Consider the following 18,437-nt stretch of genomic DNA (forward strand, 5'->3'; position numbering starts at 1 on the left):
CCAGTACACGTGATGTTTGGAATAATGCAACACTGCAATTTCAATAATCCTTCGAAAATAAATTACTCTCCTTGCGAGTAATGTATTTGAGTATCGAGAAAAACTTTTTGGTACCAACTTGCTCACAAATATACACTTTAGTACGGTGCGTTCGAATGTTTAATGCCTCTATATTCATGTGTTAGTGCTCGTCCGTAAACCAAAAACATACATACTTCGTTTGTGTTAGAAGGCACACTAGAATGATTTATATGAAAACTTATTGTTACGAACACATAAAGCAAAACATAGGCTAATTAATATTTAAACAGACTGTGTAACATATAACCCCAGGATTCCGCGAACCACCTTTTAGGAACCGCTGCCTTATGCACCACTAAGTGAGAGAAATGAGATAAGTCATGCCAGACATTTTTAATGAATGGGTATTTGAGCGTTGTTTTTCCGTCACTCTCTCGCAAATGCCTCCAAAATTGAACCGATTTGGTTTTTTTTTTATGAATCAGAATGAAATTTTCTGTAACGGTATTTTTTCCTGTTTTAAAATTATTTATTATATTTGAGGGTACTATTTGCAAACCCGGCGAAATCTATCTTTCTTTATTTTGAGCAAATCGCAATAAACTGATACAATACTTAACTTTAACTTTTTTTTAAGCTTCAATTTTTTATTATAATCAGTAAATATTTTACACGTAAGCAGTGATGGCATAAGCATGGTTATCTGAAGAAACAGAAGTGAAATAATAAATTTAAATAATGCATTCCAACTTCACAATACTCGAGTAGAGGTTGCCATGTTTGCAACAAAGTCGACAATTTAAAAGTCAAGTTCTTACAAATAAATCCTTATTTTTAACTGACAATGTTATAATTATTGTAAAAAATTGTATTCTGAATAAGATCTAATTAATATCTCACTTTTTTTTTGTTTTTGATTTTGCCAGGTTTGCAAGTAGTACCCATTTATATATGTACAATACGTCCGAAGACGGCAGATAAAACTGGGCGCCTTTTTGAGTTTTTGGATGGTCCTAGCTTTCACAAGAAACTATTTATAAAAACAAATAAAACGTTTGAGGTACGCTAATGATTATTATCTAAATTGTTATAATAATAAAAATACGCAAATAGTTTTATTACACTTTTATTTATAATTTCTACCAGTGACCGGGTTTCGTCGTAACCACCATTATCAGACTGGTGGGAGACTAAACAAATTTCTAAGTTATATACAAGTGAAAGCAGGGGTTGGAAATCATGATTTTATATCATTATGGGAATAAAAGAGCTTAATTTATTTTTTAAGGAATGACCCGCTAAACCTCTATTTTGAGGCTCGTCAGCAGGTGACGTAAAAATTATAAATAAAAGTGGAATAAAACCATGTTTGTATTTTTATTCTGATAATCAAAATGCAGTTCCAACAAGAAATATAAGTAGAAAAACTCAATCTATCTATATTGTTTTTCAAAAAACATTGCTATAGTGCCATAATCATGGGAATGTGTGTATTTTATAAACTTCTAGATATATGGTTAAGTAAATATTAATAAAAATCACTTTTTGAATCCCATTATTATACACACAAAAGATATATGCTCAGTGTATGTCTAAGAGACAGAATAAGAAATGAAGAAATAAGGCGCCGAACTGGAGTCGTAGATATCATAGATCGTGCAGCAAAATTGAAATGGTAGTGGACAGGACCTGGCGAGGTAAAATGATGGCAGGATAATAAAGTGGAGACCATAGGCAAACAAGAAGTTAGTGTTGGAAGGCCACAGAAAAGTTTGGTCGATGACATCGCCTCTCTCGCCGGTAAAACATGAATGATGAAAGCGGGTGATAGGAAAGAACGGAGACGTTTGGAAGTAGCCTTTATCCAGCAGTGGAGATAATAAGGCTGAAGAAGAAAGAAGGAATAAAAAAGAACATACATTTTCTATTAAAACTGAAGGAAAAATAACTCTCCAATGTAAAACACACTATGCACTGTCTTATTTTTAGATATAAACGATTTGAATATACAATAAAATAAATATAATAATCCACTTGTAAATAATATTGGATATTTATATTCAAGACGCGGTTGCGTTGGTAGATCCAAGATGCTGATTTGACAGAATGACTGACAAATGAAAGAATAAGTTGGTATATCCCTCATTTTATCTGCACAGAAACTCCTTGGAAACGTTTTCTATTTTCTTCATTTGGCTTCCAAGTCACGTGGAGTGGTAATAAAATCAAGAATTTGTAAAATTGATTTTTGAGGAGCTTTATTTTGTTTTACAATCACTTGAATTATTTAACAGTGGTGAGTAATCGCAAGTGCAGTAGATTCCGATTGGATATATAGTTATTTAATATTTCTTGTAGCATGCGTATGTGTCATTATAGGATACAATGACTAATTTTTCAATGCTGGAATCAATGAACTTTTATGTAAAATGGAAATCAAGATCTATATTTGAAATACTCAAGTTTGTTAGTAAAAGTTAAGCTTTTGGTGAAGGTTGGGTGTAATTTATTTCCAAAATAACATCCATATTTCCTTTTTTATTTACCCTTCAAAGACGAGGTCTTTTGTCTATTAATAAACTATAACAATAATGTACTAATGAGAAAGCACGAAATTAAAGATCTTAGGATTGTTTTAGACTCAAAACTACTTTTTGAATCGCATATCAATAAAATTACCTCCAAAGCATTGAGCATGTTAGGTTTCATAATTTGAATGAGTAAACACTTTGATACTCCAAAGGCCCTAATTTCATTATATTATACATTTGTCAGAAGCCATTTCGAATACGCATCTCAGATATGGAATTCTCAGTATGCCATATATATAACTAGAATAGGAAATATTCAAAACAAATTTATAAAGTTCCTTAAATACAAAACCGGTATTTTTTATGTATCTACTCTCACTGCCTCTACCTTCCATGGAATCATTTCTCTACAATACCGCAGAGAGTGTGCGGACCAACTACTGCTTTACAAAATTATGACAGGAATGGTTGACTGTACAGAGCTGCTTGGTTTAATAACAATACATGTGCCAGCCAGGATTTGTAGACGGTACCATCTGTTTCATGTGCCAATAAGTAAAACATCGTATGTTAAAAATGCTTTTTTTCGTTGGACTTTTTCAGTGTACAATACAAAATTCAAAAATATAGATTATACAAACATCACTCTGTCAGATTTAAAATTTACACTAAAAATGCATCATGTAACTTAGTAGATATTATAATAATAAATATGTACATCTCCCTTACCCTCCTTATCCTCTCTTCAAGCATTCTTGTCCTAATCCCGCCCAATTTACAGTAACTTAATGTTCTTAAAATACTATGTGGAAATCTGTTATTAGTTCTGAGTTTATACACTATATCTGTTTGTTTACTATAAATATGTATGTAGAACTGTTAATTTCCCAAATAAAATAAAATAAAATAACTTTTTATTTATTTAAAAATTCGCTATCAATTTCACGGGCTATTTATTTTATTGTAGCAGACTACCTACTAAAGAACATATCTTTCGGGGTTAAAATATAGTAAACGCAACCATATTTACTTAAAAACAGATAGAGTTAGGATGTGTTTTGCGAGTTATCAATTTATTTATTATGTGTGGTATTTGGTTATTTCAGGATTAGATTTTTTAAATTTACTTTGTTAAAATTTTTTTTTTATGCAAACTATGTATACATACATAAATAAATAAATCGTTAAATATTAAACCTTCCGAAATGGTATTCCAAACGCTCTCGCAGCCGTATTATCTCGTGTATACACATACAAAACACACGAGAAAAACTGTTTTTCGTGCCACGAGAGCGGTTCAGAATAGCACCTCATCAGAAAAAGAATCGTGGCATCCATAATACTGGTATCCTAAAGCTTAAACTATTCATACTAATATTACAAATGCAAAAGTGTGTTTGTTTGTTTGTGTTTCTTTCACGTCTTAACGGAGCCACCGATTGACATATTTTTTTGCATAGAGATAGCCTAAGAGGTGAGAAATATACTAAAATACTTATCTTTCATCCCAAATTAAAAAAAGATTCAATAAAAAAAATATATCTATTATTTCAGCAGTGAGCAATATTACTTAAAAAAGGATTAGATGGTAAAGAGGGAGGTGAAGAGGAATTAATTTGAAATGAATTGTTGAAATTTCTATAATTGTCTTGCTTTATCTATGGTTAGTTTGGTTTGGTTTTGTGGTAGGATTTTAGATTTGTGAACAGAATAACCATGCTGCATTGCTATAAAATAACGGATGGCCATATTTTTTTCATAGTTAAAAGATCGGCAATCGATACAAGCTACTTTCTATCTCCAAAAAAAAATTATTCCATCGGTAAAATTCTTATTGATAAATGACAAAATTAACTTATTACCTGAATTAGAGTCGCAGTACTATTAACCGTGCTTACAAAACTGAATACTGCCAACTTCCTTTATTTTTAGAGTACCTTATCTAAATATCGTCGAAAACAACAAAAAGTTTCAGGAGGCTTTTATAGGAACGTCTTAAAACTCATTCAAGAGTCAAAAGACATAAACGGATTCTCCGTTCGTAAACAGATCACGGCTTACTCTTTTGAATTCTCATTTCATTACCGACAACACGGATAACACATTTTTTATTGATTTACAACCCTTAAGGCTGTAGTCGGGAAAAGCGAACGCAAAAGTAGGAAATCATGCGATTTTGCCATTTTAAAATGAATGGTCTTTTTAATCGGGAAATAATAAAAAAACAAAAACACATAAATTAGATAATAACAATATGTTTTAAAGGTATTTCTGTTAAAAAATATGCTTAAAAGTTTTATGTAACTAAAATATAATTACTTTTAGACCGGCTGATTACGCCATTTCAAATTTAGACTAAACTTAGGTATCTGGGATCTCAATAAAGAATATATATTGAACAAAAAAAAAATCATAATAATTTAAAGGTTATACATTTAACATAAAAGTGGCAGCGGCCAAATTTTAATTTTTTGTTTTTGAATAAAAATACAAGCATTTTAAATCATATACATTTTTGTGACATTTTTTTTATTTCTACTTAAAATTATTATGATTTTCTAATTTTGCGTTCGTTTTTCCCGACTACAGTCTTAATGTAATAGGGCTTTTAATTTACATTGAGTTTGCATAGAATATTCTCATTTTATTAGTTAAGAAAGCTGGATTGCAGAAAAGGCTAAACAACTTAGTAAAAATATATTTGCATTTTGAAATTAGTTCATGTTGAACCATTTTTGTCTATTTACCTTTTAAAAAATTTATTGGTTGTTCATAAAACAGCTATTTTCGTCGTAAATGTACGATGCATTTGCTTCAACGATCAAAATACAGTATTTAATCTACAGAATTGTGAGTTTTTTTGTGATTGTTGTGTCATAATTTTTCTTTGAATTTTGAATGTATTTATAATTTGTTACATCAGAGTAAATCCCAGCCGTAAAAACTACGTTCATATATCTTAGAAGATATTTTATATTTGAGAAATCAAATAATTCCTAGCGAAAAACGAATGCAAATCGTAATAATAGTAATTAATAGATTCCAAGAATAATCGTACACAGATATAACCTTATTCTTGTTTATATGTTTCCTCATGTTTAAAACTGTTTAGAAACAATATTATAAACAATCATGTATGTCCTATCCCTAAATTTGGTACCAAATTTCTCGGAATACAATTCTCAGAAAAACAAAAATATCTGCATATTTAAAACATCATAATAAACAGAGATGGAGAACATTTAAAAGAAGGGAATTTGGAAGTCTAGGCATTTACAGGGCTTAAAACCTATCGTTGGCTGGTTTAAGTGACCACTTTACAACTTTCTCTAAAATGTTTTTTATCTCTGTTGTAATTTATTAATCTTAATGACTCCCTAGGGGGTAAAATCCAGTCTTTTGTCTACAAACATTTGGACAAACTCAACATATTGTATTATAATAAACGTTCAATACGAAAGTATGTACTTTAGATACATATTTTATTTTATATTAATTTATTTCATTCATCAGTGAATCAACAAAATTTAATTCAATGTACACATTACATGAAACGGAATAAAATACCACATTTTCTTCCGGTATTTCAATAAAATTAATTTTTGAAGCATTATTTTTGTTGTTTCCCATGTTAAATCATTTAACGTTTAAAATTAAGTTGTAACATAAAATTTCATTTTGTTTATTAGCATACTTTGGCAAAGGAACAGTCGTGTTCCAAAAAAAACATTTAATTAGTAATTTTAAACCAAATATTTTTTTTTTAAAGTAATGCATAATAATTAAGTAATGTGTTTATAAATGGTTCACGGTGAAACGTAACTAATTTGGCTATTTAATTGAACACATCCTTATCATGTTTTAAAAATAACTTTATTGTAAACTTAACAGGATTTAATTGATAGATAAATAACCGCTTTGTGTAGTGTATAAAAAAACCTTTTACTCGACAAGGTACTGAAATATAGAATTTGGCCGTGATCTATACTTACCATCCTCGTCACGATCGTTAGTATTAGATACTCAGTACTTATAACAAACAACAGTTCACAACGACTCACAAGTATAGAATTATCTTCTAAACCTAAATCACGAACCGAAGAATAAAAAAATATAATTTATTTGTCTGCTAAACACTTAACCTGCAACGCGCATTTGAAATATAATATTTTTATTTCTATAACCGTCCTTTGTTGTTTTCTAAAATACTAACATATCATTTTGATTGGCTCATCAACTTCCAAGATATTCGGATTCTGTGTGTTTTATTTCTGTTTCCATTAAATGATTTATTTTAAAGGTTATTTTACAGCAATAGTACGAGGTTGAAGCAAACTTTCACGAAAACTTAAAAAGGCCCATTTAATTGAGCCTGCTTTACAATTTTATAGAACACGCCAAATTATGATTGAACATTTCGAGAAGTACGTATGTCATAAGGACAGGTTAATACTTGTTCAGCTGGAACTCTCCCTCCATATTTTTTCTTACTTATTCTGCAAGTAATCTTTTAAAATTTATTGTATCTTCATTCTTGTTTTTTTTATTCTGTTTTTATTTATAAATTCAGATAGATACCGTATTTGTTTCTAGTTTGAACTAGTTATTAATTTTCTGTATTAAGTCAATAACTTTATTGTTATATATATGCATTTATTTTATTCGTCCCAACTCAACACAGGACTTTGGTTCCTTGGAGTTGGAACTTGTGTCTTAATAAATGTTAAACGAATATATTGTGAATAAATAAATAAAAAATGACAATTTGTTATGTACAAAAAAGGCAATGATTATTATTTTAGTCAGAATTTATACCACATGTAACAAATAAAACGAACGAGTTCAGATTATCAAAAGTATTGCTGATAAATACAAGTAATAGATGTAAAAAATATTCATTATTGTCATGAAAAATATAAAAGATCAGAAATTAGGATTTTTATCTATTCTCCTTCTATGCAATGTATACGTTCTTGAAAATATTGCTACTGATAGACACTTATTGTCAAAAATATTATTATAATTTAATGTAGTTACGCTGAGGGTCTGAAGCTTATACACGTTATATCTAATTTACTTGTTTTTAATTAAATAAATGACCTTAATTTTATTATGAAAAACACAAACGGAAGTTGAATTGATTGCTTCCTAAAGACTGTTCAAATGGTTCTCGACTCGGCTGGCCAAGAAAGTTTTCCTCTGGATGGATATTAAATGCTTTGCTTAACTTTAATGAATGATTGCAGATGTCGATCGATATAATAATTTACTTTTTAAAATACTGTGTTTACAAATAGCGAGACATTACTCACAATTTAAAAAATTCGTGTTGTTGATGAACAATTAAGGCTTTTATTGTTTGTAAGTATTGTTAGGATAATAAACTTGAATAAAGATGGTAGGTTTGTACGATTTTCTCACAACAATACTAATAAAGGTCACATTCAAACAAATGCGCTGTTACGTACTAATTATTATGTTTGTGAAAATTACAATTGTGTGTATAATGTACATTGCTACACGCACACTCGTGGTTATTAAGAGTATCATCTTTAGATAAATCCATAGATTAACTAAGAAAAAAATCTGACATATTCTTGACTTCCACCATTTATTGATGTTTTGGGAAGATTTGATTTTAATTTTAGTTAATTTATATAAATCTGGAGTTTAATTTACGCAAAATCATATAATTCTGTCATATTCCTATTGGTAGCAATAAAAATTTTAACGGATTCAATCACAAGCCACAAATCGATATAACTTTTTGAAATGTGTAAATTAATAACCCAAGTTTTTTTACTAGAACGTGTACTATTTTTTTTTACTACGTGTTTTTTCTTAAATTTTATTTATGAATTATTAACGCTCAATGAGCATTTTCATATCAGGCGAATCTGTCTGCATCCAGTCACCAGCAATTCTTTTAATATCATCCTACCATCGCGTGAGGGTCTCTTTCTACTTCTTTTGTCTTCGCGAAGTCTCCACTAGTCTGCCCTTTTAGTCCATCTTTAGTCTTTTAGTCTGGCAACATGTCCGGCAAATGACAATTTCAGCTCAGCCACCCTTTGAACTGCGTCCGTTACTTCCGATCTTCTACCTATCTCGGTATTTCTTATCCGATCAGAGAGTTTTATATACACTCGTAGCATAGCTCTTTCATGCTTTGTCTGCGCTGCACGGAGCTTCCTAATAATAAATTTGGTGAGTAAAAAAGAGATGTTTCTGACCCATACGTCAATACCGGAAGTACACATTGTCCCCGGCTACTGCACCCGTCACACGTCGAGCTCACTATTTCATGTGCCAGCAGTTTGTACGAACTATGCCCAGAACTCTCCACTTATATGTTTTGCTCGTGAATACAATTTGAACTTTCCCCTTATTAATCCATTTGATTGTAAAAAAATGACATTTAAATTGCGCGTCTTTAAACATACTTTTTTATCTTATACTTAGTTTTAATAATAAAGTCTTATATTATTTTATTTTATCTCTAATTTTTAATATTTTATATAAATTTCTGAATAAACAAAATATATTTATATTTTCGACACTTGACACTTATGCAATATTCACACACATGCCCACCCTCATTCCAATATAACACCCACTCACCCACCCTCTCACTCACTTACATTCACACAAACACACTAGTATGTATTGTACGTGTATTTAATGTATTTCTGTGGATATCTGTCATTGGTTTTATTCTCTAAATATTTTATTTGTTATATTTTTGTTACATGTATTACTGTTGACATCCCCAATAAAAAAATAAAGAAATAAATAAAAACATATATATATTCTACGTTTCAGAGTTTAGAGAATCTCGCTGTCGAAGAACTTCTTCAGATTGCCATATATGCTGCCCACCCAAGACCGATTCTCTTCTGAAGCTCAGCGGTTTGGTTATCTCTGGAGAGTAAAATGTTGTGGCCGAGATATCTATATTTATTGACTTCTTATATAATTAATTAATAATATAATTATCAATACCTACAGCATCACCGATAATCAAATTCGTCATTAATTTGATCTTGATTGTGTTAATAAGGAGTTCCACGTTTTTCGTTTTATCTGTAACCACTTATATATATATAATATATACACACATATTTGAATACTTTCAAATATTTTTAGATGATTACTGGGTTCAACACATAGCAGGTTTAATAATGAAGTGCAAATATGATTTTTTATCACTTTAACTGACTTACCAGCAACGACTACTTCGTATTTGCTTCTTAAATCATTTTCTATTATGTCACTTTAACTGACATACTAGCACTGACTACTTCATATTTGCTTCTTAAGTCATTTTCATTTCTGTCACTTTAACTGACTTACCAGCAACGACTACTTCGTATTTGCTTCTTAAATCATTTTCTATTATGTCACTTTAACTGACATACTACCAACAACTACTTCATATTTGCTTCTTAAGTCATTTTCTTTTCTGTCTCTTTAACTGACTTACCAGCAACGACAACTTCGTATTTGCTTCTTAAATCATTTTCTATTATGTCACTTTAACTGACATACTAGCAACGACTACTTCATATTTGCTTCTTAAGTCATTTTCTTTTCTGTCGAGATCTTTGACTATAATTTAATCGAATATAATGTAACGATAATTTTGTAATTTTGAACTACACCCTGAAAAAGTATGACGCACTTAATACAAATATCAGTTAGTAAAATAGCGAATATTTAATTGCAACAATTTTGTGCGATGCTTTGAATCGCATTTCTCAGTTGTTACGATATTTATGGGATTTGTGACCTTTAACCAAACAATGGGAATCATCTCAACGTTTAACTATTGACTGTGACATTTAGAATGGCACGAAAGTCCTGTGACTGAGGATGAGTTGGTTATTTTGTCACTATGACTCAAACATAATGGTCGTTAACACAATCTGATTATTTTACATTTAAATTATCGGGATAAACATCACTCTTACATTAACAGCGGGAGTATTTTAAATGCTCTACTGGTAATAAAATCAGAAAACAATCAAAAAGGTGTAAGTAGATTCATTCGCACGTCACAAATAATATTTATAATTTTTTGAGTAGTAAATCACATAATTTACTAAACAGCTCGTATCGTAATTAATTTACAATATTTACCATATGTAACTCGTTTTAATAGTATTTAATTCAAATATGAATTAATATTCTTATTATTTACTTACATAATGTATATTACTATTGTAATGCCATTAATCTCAAATATAAAAATATTGATGCTGTTTTTTATTTGTCTCAGAGAATAAGAAAAAATAAATTATGTTATTTGTGTTACTTTAAAGGAAACGAAACATGATTTTGAAAACAACTAGATTTTTGTAATTGATGTTTCGTTATTCAAAGTATTTTGAATTATTAGTCATTACTAGTTATGCTATTATACCTTAGTGTTTTGAATTCATAACTAATTCAATTAGTAAATATAAGCATGTTCCAAATTTAGTACATTTTTCATGCATATTTATGGATATTAGTTCTTTTAAAATCAGTAATAATAATGTATGCCATTATATTACACCACATCGTACGTACTTACTTTTTTTATCAAGTTATGGTAACGAAATGATGTTGTATGTAAAATTCTCAACGCGCGAGTAAGCGAGAAACCTGAAAACTGCTAATTCCGTAATGCTTGCATTGGTGGTTACATTTTTTTCTTTTATATTTTAATCATAAAAACATTATTATTTTATTTGGATATCCAATTGACAGTACGTCAATAAAACGTAATAGCTCGAATTTAGGAATGCAGACGTGAATACAATATTGACCCCCTCGTTACAATACCTACCGTGGCTATCACGGTCCAACGATCAAATGATATTAGCATTTTGATTTGCCGTCTCTCGACTTTGCATACGTCTATCCCTTTCACGAAACCGGTCCATATATTTCAAGGACTAGTCGGTTTTTCCAATTTCAAAAGGCGCGCTAGGTACCTCCCCCTTCTCCCTCGCTCCCCCCTCTACGCACCGTTCCCGTCCCATGGTAATTGTTCAGGTTTTGATAAAAAATGTATTTTCTTGCGAATGCCCATAGCGAGACTTAAATGTCTAATCTTATTTTATCGCTCGGTAATTTAATTAATTAAAAACTGAATTTGCTTTATTATCTTATAAGGTAACAATTTATTGTTCTCAATTCGCCAATGTATTTAAGTACCTACATTACATTATTTAACGCGCAGTTGACTTCGCCTCTAAACTGATCATTTTTATTAAGACCGATTTCATTTCAATTTTATTTTCAGATAAAATGTTTTAACTTTTGCGAACTCATACAAGGTTAATAGCAAATATAAATGCCAAACATCACAAAGGTGGGTATTTTGTATTATTTTGTAAATACATTCGCTTACACGCATACAAACATAGACAGTGAATTGATTTTCTGGCGTTTGATGGCGTAATAATTATTAACCTTTTATTGGGGCTTATTACAAGAAATAATGACTTTCACTTCTAATCAGAAAATTATTTTCAGTTTTATAAAACATGCAAAATATACTTGCCTTCTGAAAAATATATTTTTGTTTACATTTCCGACCGTTATTCCGACTGAAGTTGATTCAAGAGAGAGTTATAATTATCGATGTATTTTTTTACAAGTCAATTTTTTTGGTAAATTAATCATGAATTCGTGAAAAAAATTAACGCTATGAGTACTCATTGTAATTTTTTGACAACAGCAAGCTGTGCTAACCGATCAAGCTCAGACCTTTCATTATTGTTTTGAAAATAAACGTTTTGAGCTTTCGTACAAATGTTTTCAAATAAAATTATCGCTTAAAAGATAGAACAAAATACTTCAGAAAATCAATGAATTCATTTTTAATCTTGCTAAATTAAGCTTTTTGGCGATAACATGCTGCTGCTAAATCAATATTACTTTTAAATCTTCAAAACTTTACGTAATTTTTTTTTTATTTTTACAGTGTATTTAGTTTATAAAATGTTTTAAATTGTGATTTAGATTAGCGTGCTTTGCAATTGAATAGTTTATTTTAATAACTATTTAATTTTGAACATCACTTATGTGTCCTACTGAAATAAAACATTAAAAAAAATAGTTTTATTAATGGAACTCTACAGTAATAATTACCTTATTTAACTGTCAACGTGTTTTAATAAAACGAAGTTTACAATGAATAAAATTTAAATTTTCAATGTAAACAGTACTGAATGTTAGCTTAAAGTCCTTTAATTTATTTTAAAATACACGTAAATTCTATATTATGTATGTGTGTTAAGAATACTTTTTTCATAAGGTTAGAAAACTTATTTACCAAACGCATTTGAGGATGGAAAAACACGAAACATATTTGCTGCTTGAATTGATTAATTACATAAACAGGATGTGTGCATGACCACTTACTCTTAATTTGAAACGTAAGTCATGTTCACTGTACCATATCAAAATTGTATATGAAAAAGTAAACATTTTTTCCTTGTAATCAAAATACTCGTATATCATGAGCATAAAGCGAACAGTAGCAAAGTCAAATATTTTGATTTTTATATTTTTCACCAATTTTTAGTACTGGGTGGTACCTTTGACTGAAAAAAAAAGTCCACAAAAATTCCAAAGTTTTTTACGGAACTGACAATTGTAAATTACTCAAGTTAGTCTATGAACATCTGCTACATGAAATACTGATAAAATGTAACTCTTTCATATTAATACAATGCACTTCTAATGCTTTGTCTGTATAAAGCAAAAGAAACTTAAAATCACAAAAACACTAAAAACTTAAATCTTGATTTGCCAACAAACAAGAGTTCTGACTTGGCCAGTTTTTTTTGTATGCTCACAATATGTACCATTTACTAGATATTAGATTTTATAAAAGAAGGGTGACTTATTCCTGATCTCAAAAGTTGGTAGTAAAGAGGAGTTATATTCATGAAAAAAAAAGTAATTAACGCGATAATTTTTTAATGTTTTTTTTTTTTAGAACACCAACAAATAAAAAAGTTTCAACAAAAATGGACAAAACGTTTTTTAATTGATTACCTGATGGATGAAATTATAAAATTAAAAAAACAATAATATGTATTTATGTACATTAATCATAACTTGAACAAACTGTTATCGAGTTAGTTTTATATGCACTTCAATAACATTGGGAATATTTTTTTAATCAGGTAAAATTAAACGATTTTTTTAAATTTATAAATTGCATAATTTGAAGTATAATATAAATAAATACAGAAATTAAACATATTTGTTGAAACTGATGATTGAAATGACGAGAAAAGTTTTATTATTTTCGTAAATGAATAAATCATAACGAGAACATGTTTTAAAAAAAACACAGACTAACATTTTCATAAATAAATAAATTAAACAATTTCAAAAACGATTGATACTTAAGATCTTTAGGAAAAACTTAAGTTCAAGGCTTTCAGAGAAACTTTATTTATTTTAGAGATTTTTATTTTATAAGAATTACATTACACATTCTAGTGCGTCATATTAATTTAAAAAACGTTTATTTGCTAAAGTTGGTAAATAACACTAAATAGCAATAAAAATATTAAGAGTTGTTTTAGTTAATTCAACTCTTAGAAAGTTAGCTTACAATAAAATATTATGAGACATGCTTTTAATTACGACGTCCTAATGTATTAGTTTATGCGAAACCGCATTTTTTACCACAAAGCGAGTACACATTGTTAATTACGCGATAATATTATTACAAATGGGTAAAATTCATTAAAATCTCGGAAAAGATATGTATTTTCTAGGAACTCTTAAGGAAAAATAAAATAATCATCATGTTTAGGGTAAATAACTATGTTTTTACGCTCAAAAATTCATATTAGTGAATTTGAGGCGTGATGAATTTTCAGTTATATTGTTTCCAATCATATTTGTGGAAACAGAATAAAACATAAATATAAATTAAAAATTAATAAAAATTATAAATTATAAATAATTTTTTTCATTTTTAATATTATTTCCATTTGTAAATACTAACTACAAACTTTTTTTACTTTAATTAAAATTTTTAAACAACTTCCATTTGTGTTTTTTTTTCCTTCTCTTTTTTGTACTTTCATTGATAACCTTACATATAATTATTATATAATATAAGAAATTCACTGGTCTATTAGAGTTAAGTCTAACTGTGTAAAATATAAAACTATTTAACCGTACTCTAGGTTTCCTGAATAAAAGAAGATAAATAAAATAAAATAAATAAATAAATTCCTTACGTTTTTAAATCATATTAAATCAACAATGTTTTGAGTGTGTTCAAATGTTAGTTGACAGGATAGATTTCTTCTTTTACTTTTACAAAAGTCAACAGATGGTAGAGTTGAGGAAATGTTGATGTTTAAACATGGACAGATTGATGAATGTTACACGGTGTGTAAAGTGTCATCTTAAAGCAGTCAATGACAAGTTTTAAGCCCTGTAAATGCCTAGACTTTCATATTACCTTCTTAAAAATGTTTCCCCCTCTCTGTAGCAACAAATTTGGATCATAATTAATTATGCAGAAAGCTTTGACTTAATTATTACTCTATTGGTTCTTCCGAAATGAAGATTATTAAATATGTTTTAAACTGAACGAGGGTTCAATATGAAATCAAAATATTTATAAAGTACACATTTTTACATTTCAAAACTTTAATTTATTGCGTATTGTATTTTGCGGCGAATATAATAAACTAGCATACCAACTACCGACCAATACAAATCTGCTGTATTTTATGTTCAATGTAACGGTAAATTCATTTGGACACGGTTCGCAAAAACTTTGTAGTATGAGAGTCATGGCGTTAGTCAGTTCATCTGGGAAATCTTAAATTTATTCACTAGAACAAAATACTTTTTATTTCAGTCGTATTTTTCCCAAACATAAAAAAGATTCATTGAGTAGCCAAAGTTTTGAATGAATTGCTAATAAGTACGTCATTGTATAAAAACGTATCCTCAAAACTGGCCAATCATAGCGAACGACTACAGGTATTAAAAGCTAATTATTATTTGTAAAGAATATGGTGTCATTATTCTGTCATCTCTTGGATTCTTTATCTTCAATCGGTCGGTTTTGTGAGACCCATAGTAAATAGTATATTAGCTATAACTAGGGGTTTCAGAGGTCCTGTGTTTATGAGACATTCTGTATTTTTTAGATTTTGTCCCGCTTTCCTGATAAAAGCCGTCTGTAAAAATTTGTATTTAAGTTTTTTTTTAACCTTGCAACGCAGCAAGAATATTTGTAAATTTTCTATCCCATACTTGAGTATTTTAATAAACTTTTTAGTATCTCTAGCTGCTACGCTGTGGAGTACCAAGTACTGTAAGTTTGAGAGCATAATATTAAAATTATTTTTGTTAAGTTCAACTGGTTTATCAATTTCAATGATAATTAATTTTTCGAAAAATTCCCGAATTCGGTTTTAATTAAATTTGATATAAAAAAAACTGCAAAAAGCCACCCACCCTAACAATTTATTTGCGATTTTATGAAACGTATCTTTTAATTGAACATTGTGAAAAATCAAGTAGTTTTTTAAATATGATTTTGAGTAGCAACATGACTAATAAATTAATAACAAAAAAAGGAATGGACGCGTTGATTATTATTAAAATAAAACAATGTTTATTATTTTATTTTCTAGTTCAGAGATAAAACAATCACTACTCGGGTCGCATTCCTGTTACACTAAATAACTGATATAATATTTTTTGTCAAGCTTTTGAAGATAATGAACCAATACAGGCGACATTTTTATTAAAATACTACCAAAATTCATATTTTATCTCCCATTTATAAACACTAATCATTTAAATTTATTGCGGAATTTACATTGATTTATTACCAGTTATTTTTTATTTGATTTTATTTTAATAATATTCTTATCATGCTGAAAGATTATACAATGACAAACAATCATTATTAGTTTCTTGCATAAGACACGCCTTTTCCTATATTTTATTTATAAATAACTTTTAATTAAATAAGTAATTTCCGATCTATTGGTATTCTTCTTCAGATAAACGATTAACAATCAAGTGGCAAATGTGTGTGCATCATTTATACATAATTATACTCTTTAATATCTTATTAAAAGTTCTGACATTTGCTGCGCAATAAATCTTACATACATATCTTGGTTTCAGATAATATCAAAATATTGCATTTGTATTCAGTTGGCGTGAGACACGTTTTTTCATGTTTCCTGGCATCTACTTTATTCAATGCAGAAGTTTTTTTTAATTTATTTCAAAGAAAATATTGAATTATCTCATTTTGTCTAATAATATAATATAATATATGTAAAATGTAAATCCGATGTATAAAGTGAAAATGTTTTTTCTTGAACTTTTATAATTTTTCTGTACAATTGTATTATTTCTGTAACCATTCAATCGTCTTGTAATGATGATACCCTCTAAATGACAAAATTCGAGAAAACAAGTAATAAATGCAGATATATCATTTTTTGAGCTTTATCAACTGATAAAATTCTCAAAATCCTCCAAAAATTGGTTTCAAAGATATCCACGCATAAACATCCACAATTTTTTTTATGTTTTCTGGTGAAAACTATTAATCCCTTTTACTGGATATATTTTTTTATAAACCTGATCCATCAAAACAATTTAAAGAAACTAAGATAGTTCCATGAATATGTATCGTATTTAAAATGATTTTTTTTAGTAAAGCATTTAGAGGGGTTTACCAGTATACTGACGAAATATATTACTATAATTTTACACATAAAATAGTATGCAAAGGTAATTCAATAAGTTCTATGGCTATGGTTAGTCAATAAAATAATTTTATTTATTGATTAGTCAGTTAAAACAATTCAATTAGCAACGAAACGGCTTTCTGGGCTCATTAATAGAATGACACATGTCAAATAAATATATTAATTTATGCATTAAATAGAAAGTAGCCAGCGCTTTAATTGATAAAATGGGCATTCAAAATTAATAAACATTGCAACACGATAAGAGAAAGCGGATATTTGAAATCAAATAATTCAACGAAGGTGGAGCATTTTCATCAATTTGTTGTATGTTTTATTGTGAAAAACTGACAATATTTCCTGAAACTCAAATCAGCGTGATAAAAAATGATAAACGTTTTGCTGTCTGAACTTTTTCGAAAATATGAAAAGGAAAAGTAGCAGATTATTCACAAACAGACGATGTAATCTGTCGGCAAAGTGTTTTAGTAAATATTTACAAGAAAATTGTAAAGTATGATTTTAATTTACTAACCGCTTCCCTCTCCATGTCGTATGTCCGTCCGTATAGCATAGTTCCTCCCGATATCTGCTTTGCACAAAATAAGCCGAAATTTACGTACTACGAGGCTCGAGTCTGAAAAGCGTCGGTCCGAAAAGTTATCACCCAAACTTTTAATGTCAAAACTGTCTCCGTCCAGTCCGCTGTAGGGTGAATATTTTAGAATAATGCACAAATTCACGACACATAACTTTCAAATGGTTTGAGCGATCAGATTCGCGTTGAATGATTAAAATAAACAAGTTTTATATTTGTTCGGCGCAAGCGCTTCGCGCAGGTCCCTCCCGTACGAGATCTAACTTGTGTATGACGATAGCTGGTTTACAAAAATGTCTGCCAGCCAGCGACCTACATACCCGGTATTCTCGGTGTTCAAATGAAAAACAGGATAAGTTATTCTTGCAACCTAATCGAAAGAAATCAATTCAACTCAACATATAAAGGTATGTCAATGAGACAAAAGTTTTTCTTTTTTTGGAAAAATTCGACGGTATGCGTAGTTTCACTACCAGCCGCAACATTAATCTCTGAAGATTAGATAAATAAACAAAGTACTGGCACGTGTAAAAAGAT

General features: G+C 29.1%; 1 protein-coding gene across 1 annotated transcript in view; it reads right to left on the bottom strand.

Annotated features, from left to right (window-relative positions):
- Window positions 1-18,172, bottom strand: part of LOC148284930 (DNA-binding protein D-ETS-4-like) — a 69,666-nt gene extending 51,494 nt beyond the window's left edge. Inside the window, 1 exon segment of the mRNA XM_088232988.1 lies at window positions 17,838-18,172. Coding sequence (XP_088089114.1) covers window positions 17,838-17,876 — 39 coding nt within the window. The 5' untranslated portion in view covers window positions 17,877-18,172.
- Window positions 18,173-18,437: the final 265 nt, after the last annotated feature.

The sequence above is a fragment of the Micrasema longulum genome, unplaced genomic scaffold (assembly GCF_059751315.1).
Source record: "Micrasema longulum isolate JH-2025_06_02 unplaced genomic scaffold, ASM5975131v1 h1tg000076l, whole genome shotgun sequence".
NCBI lineage: Eukaryota > Metazoa > Arthropoda > Insecta > Trichoptera > Brachycentridae > Micrasema > Micrasema longulum.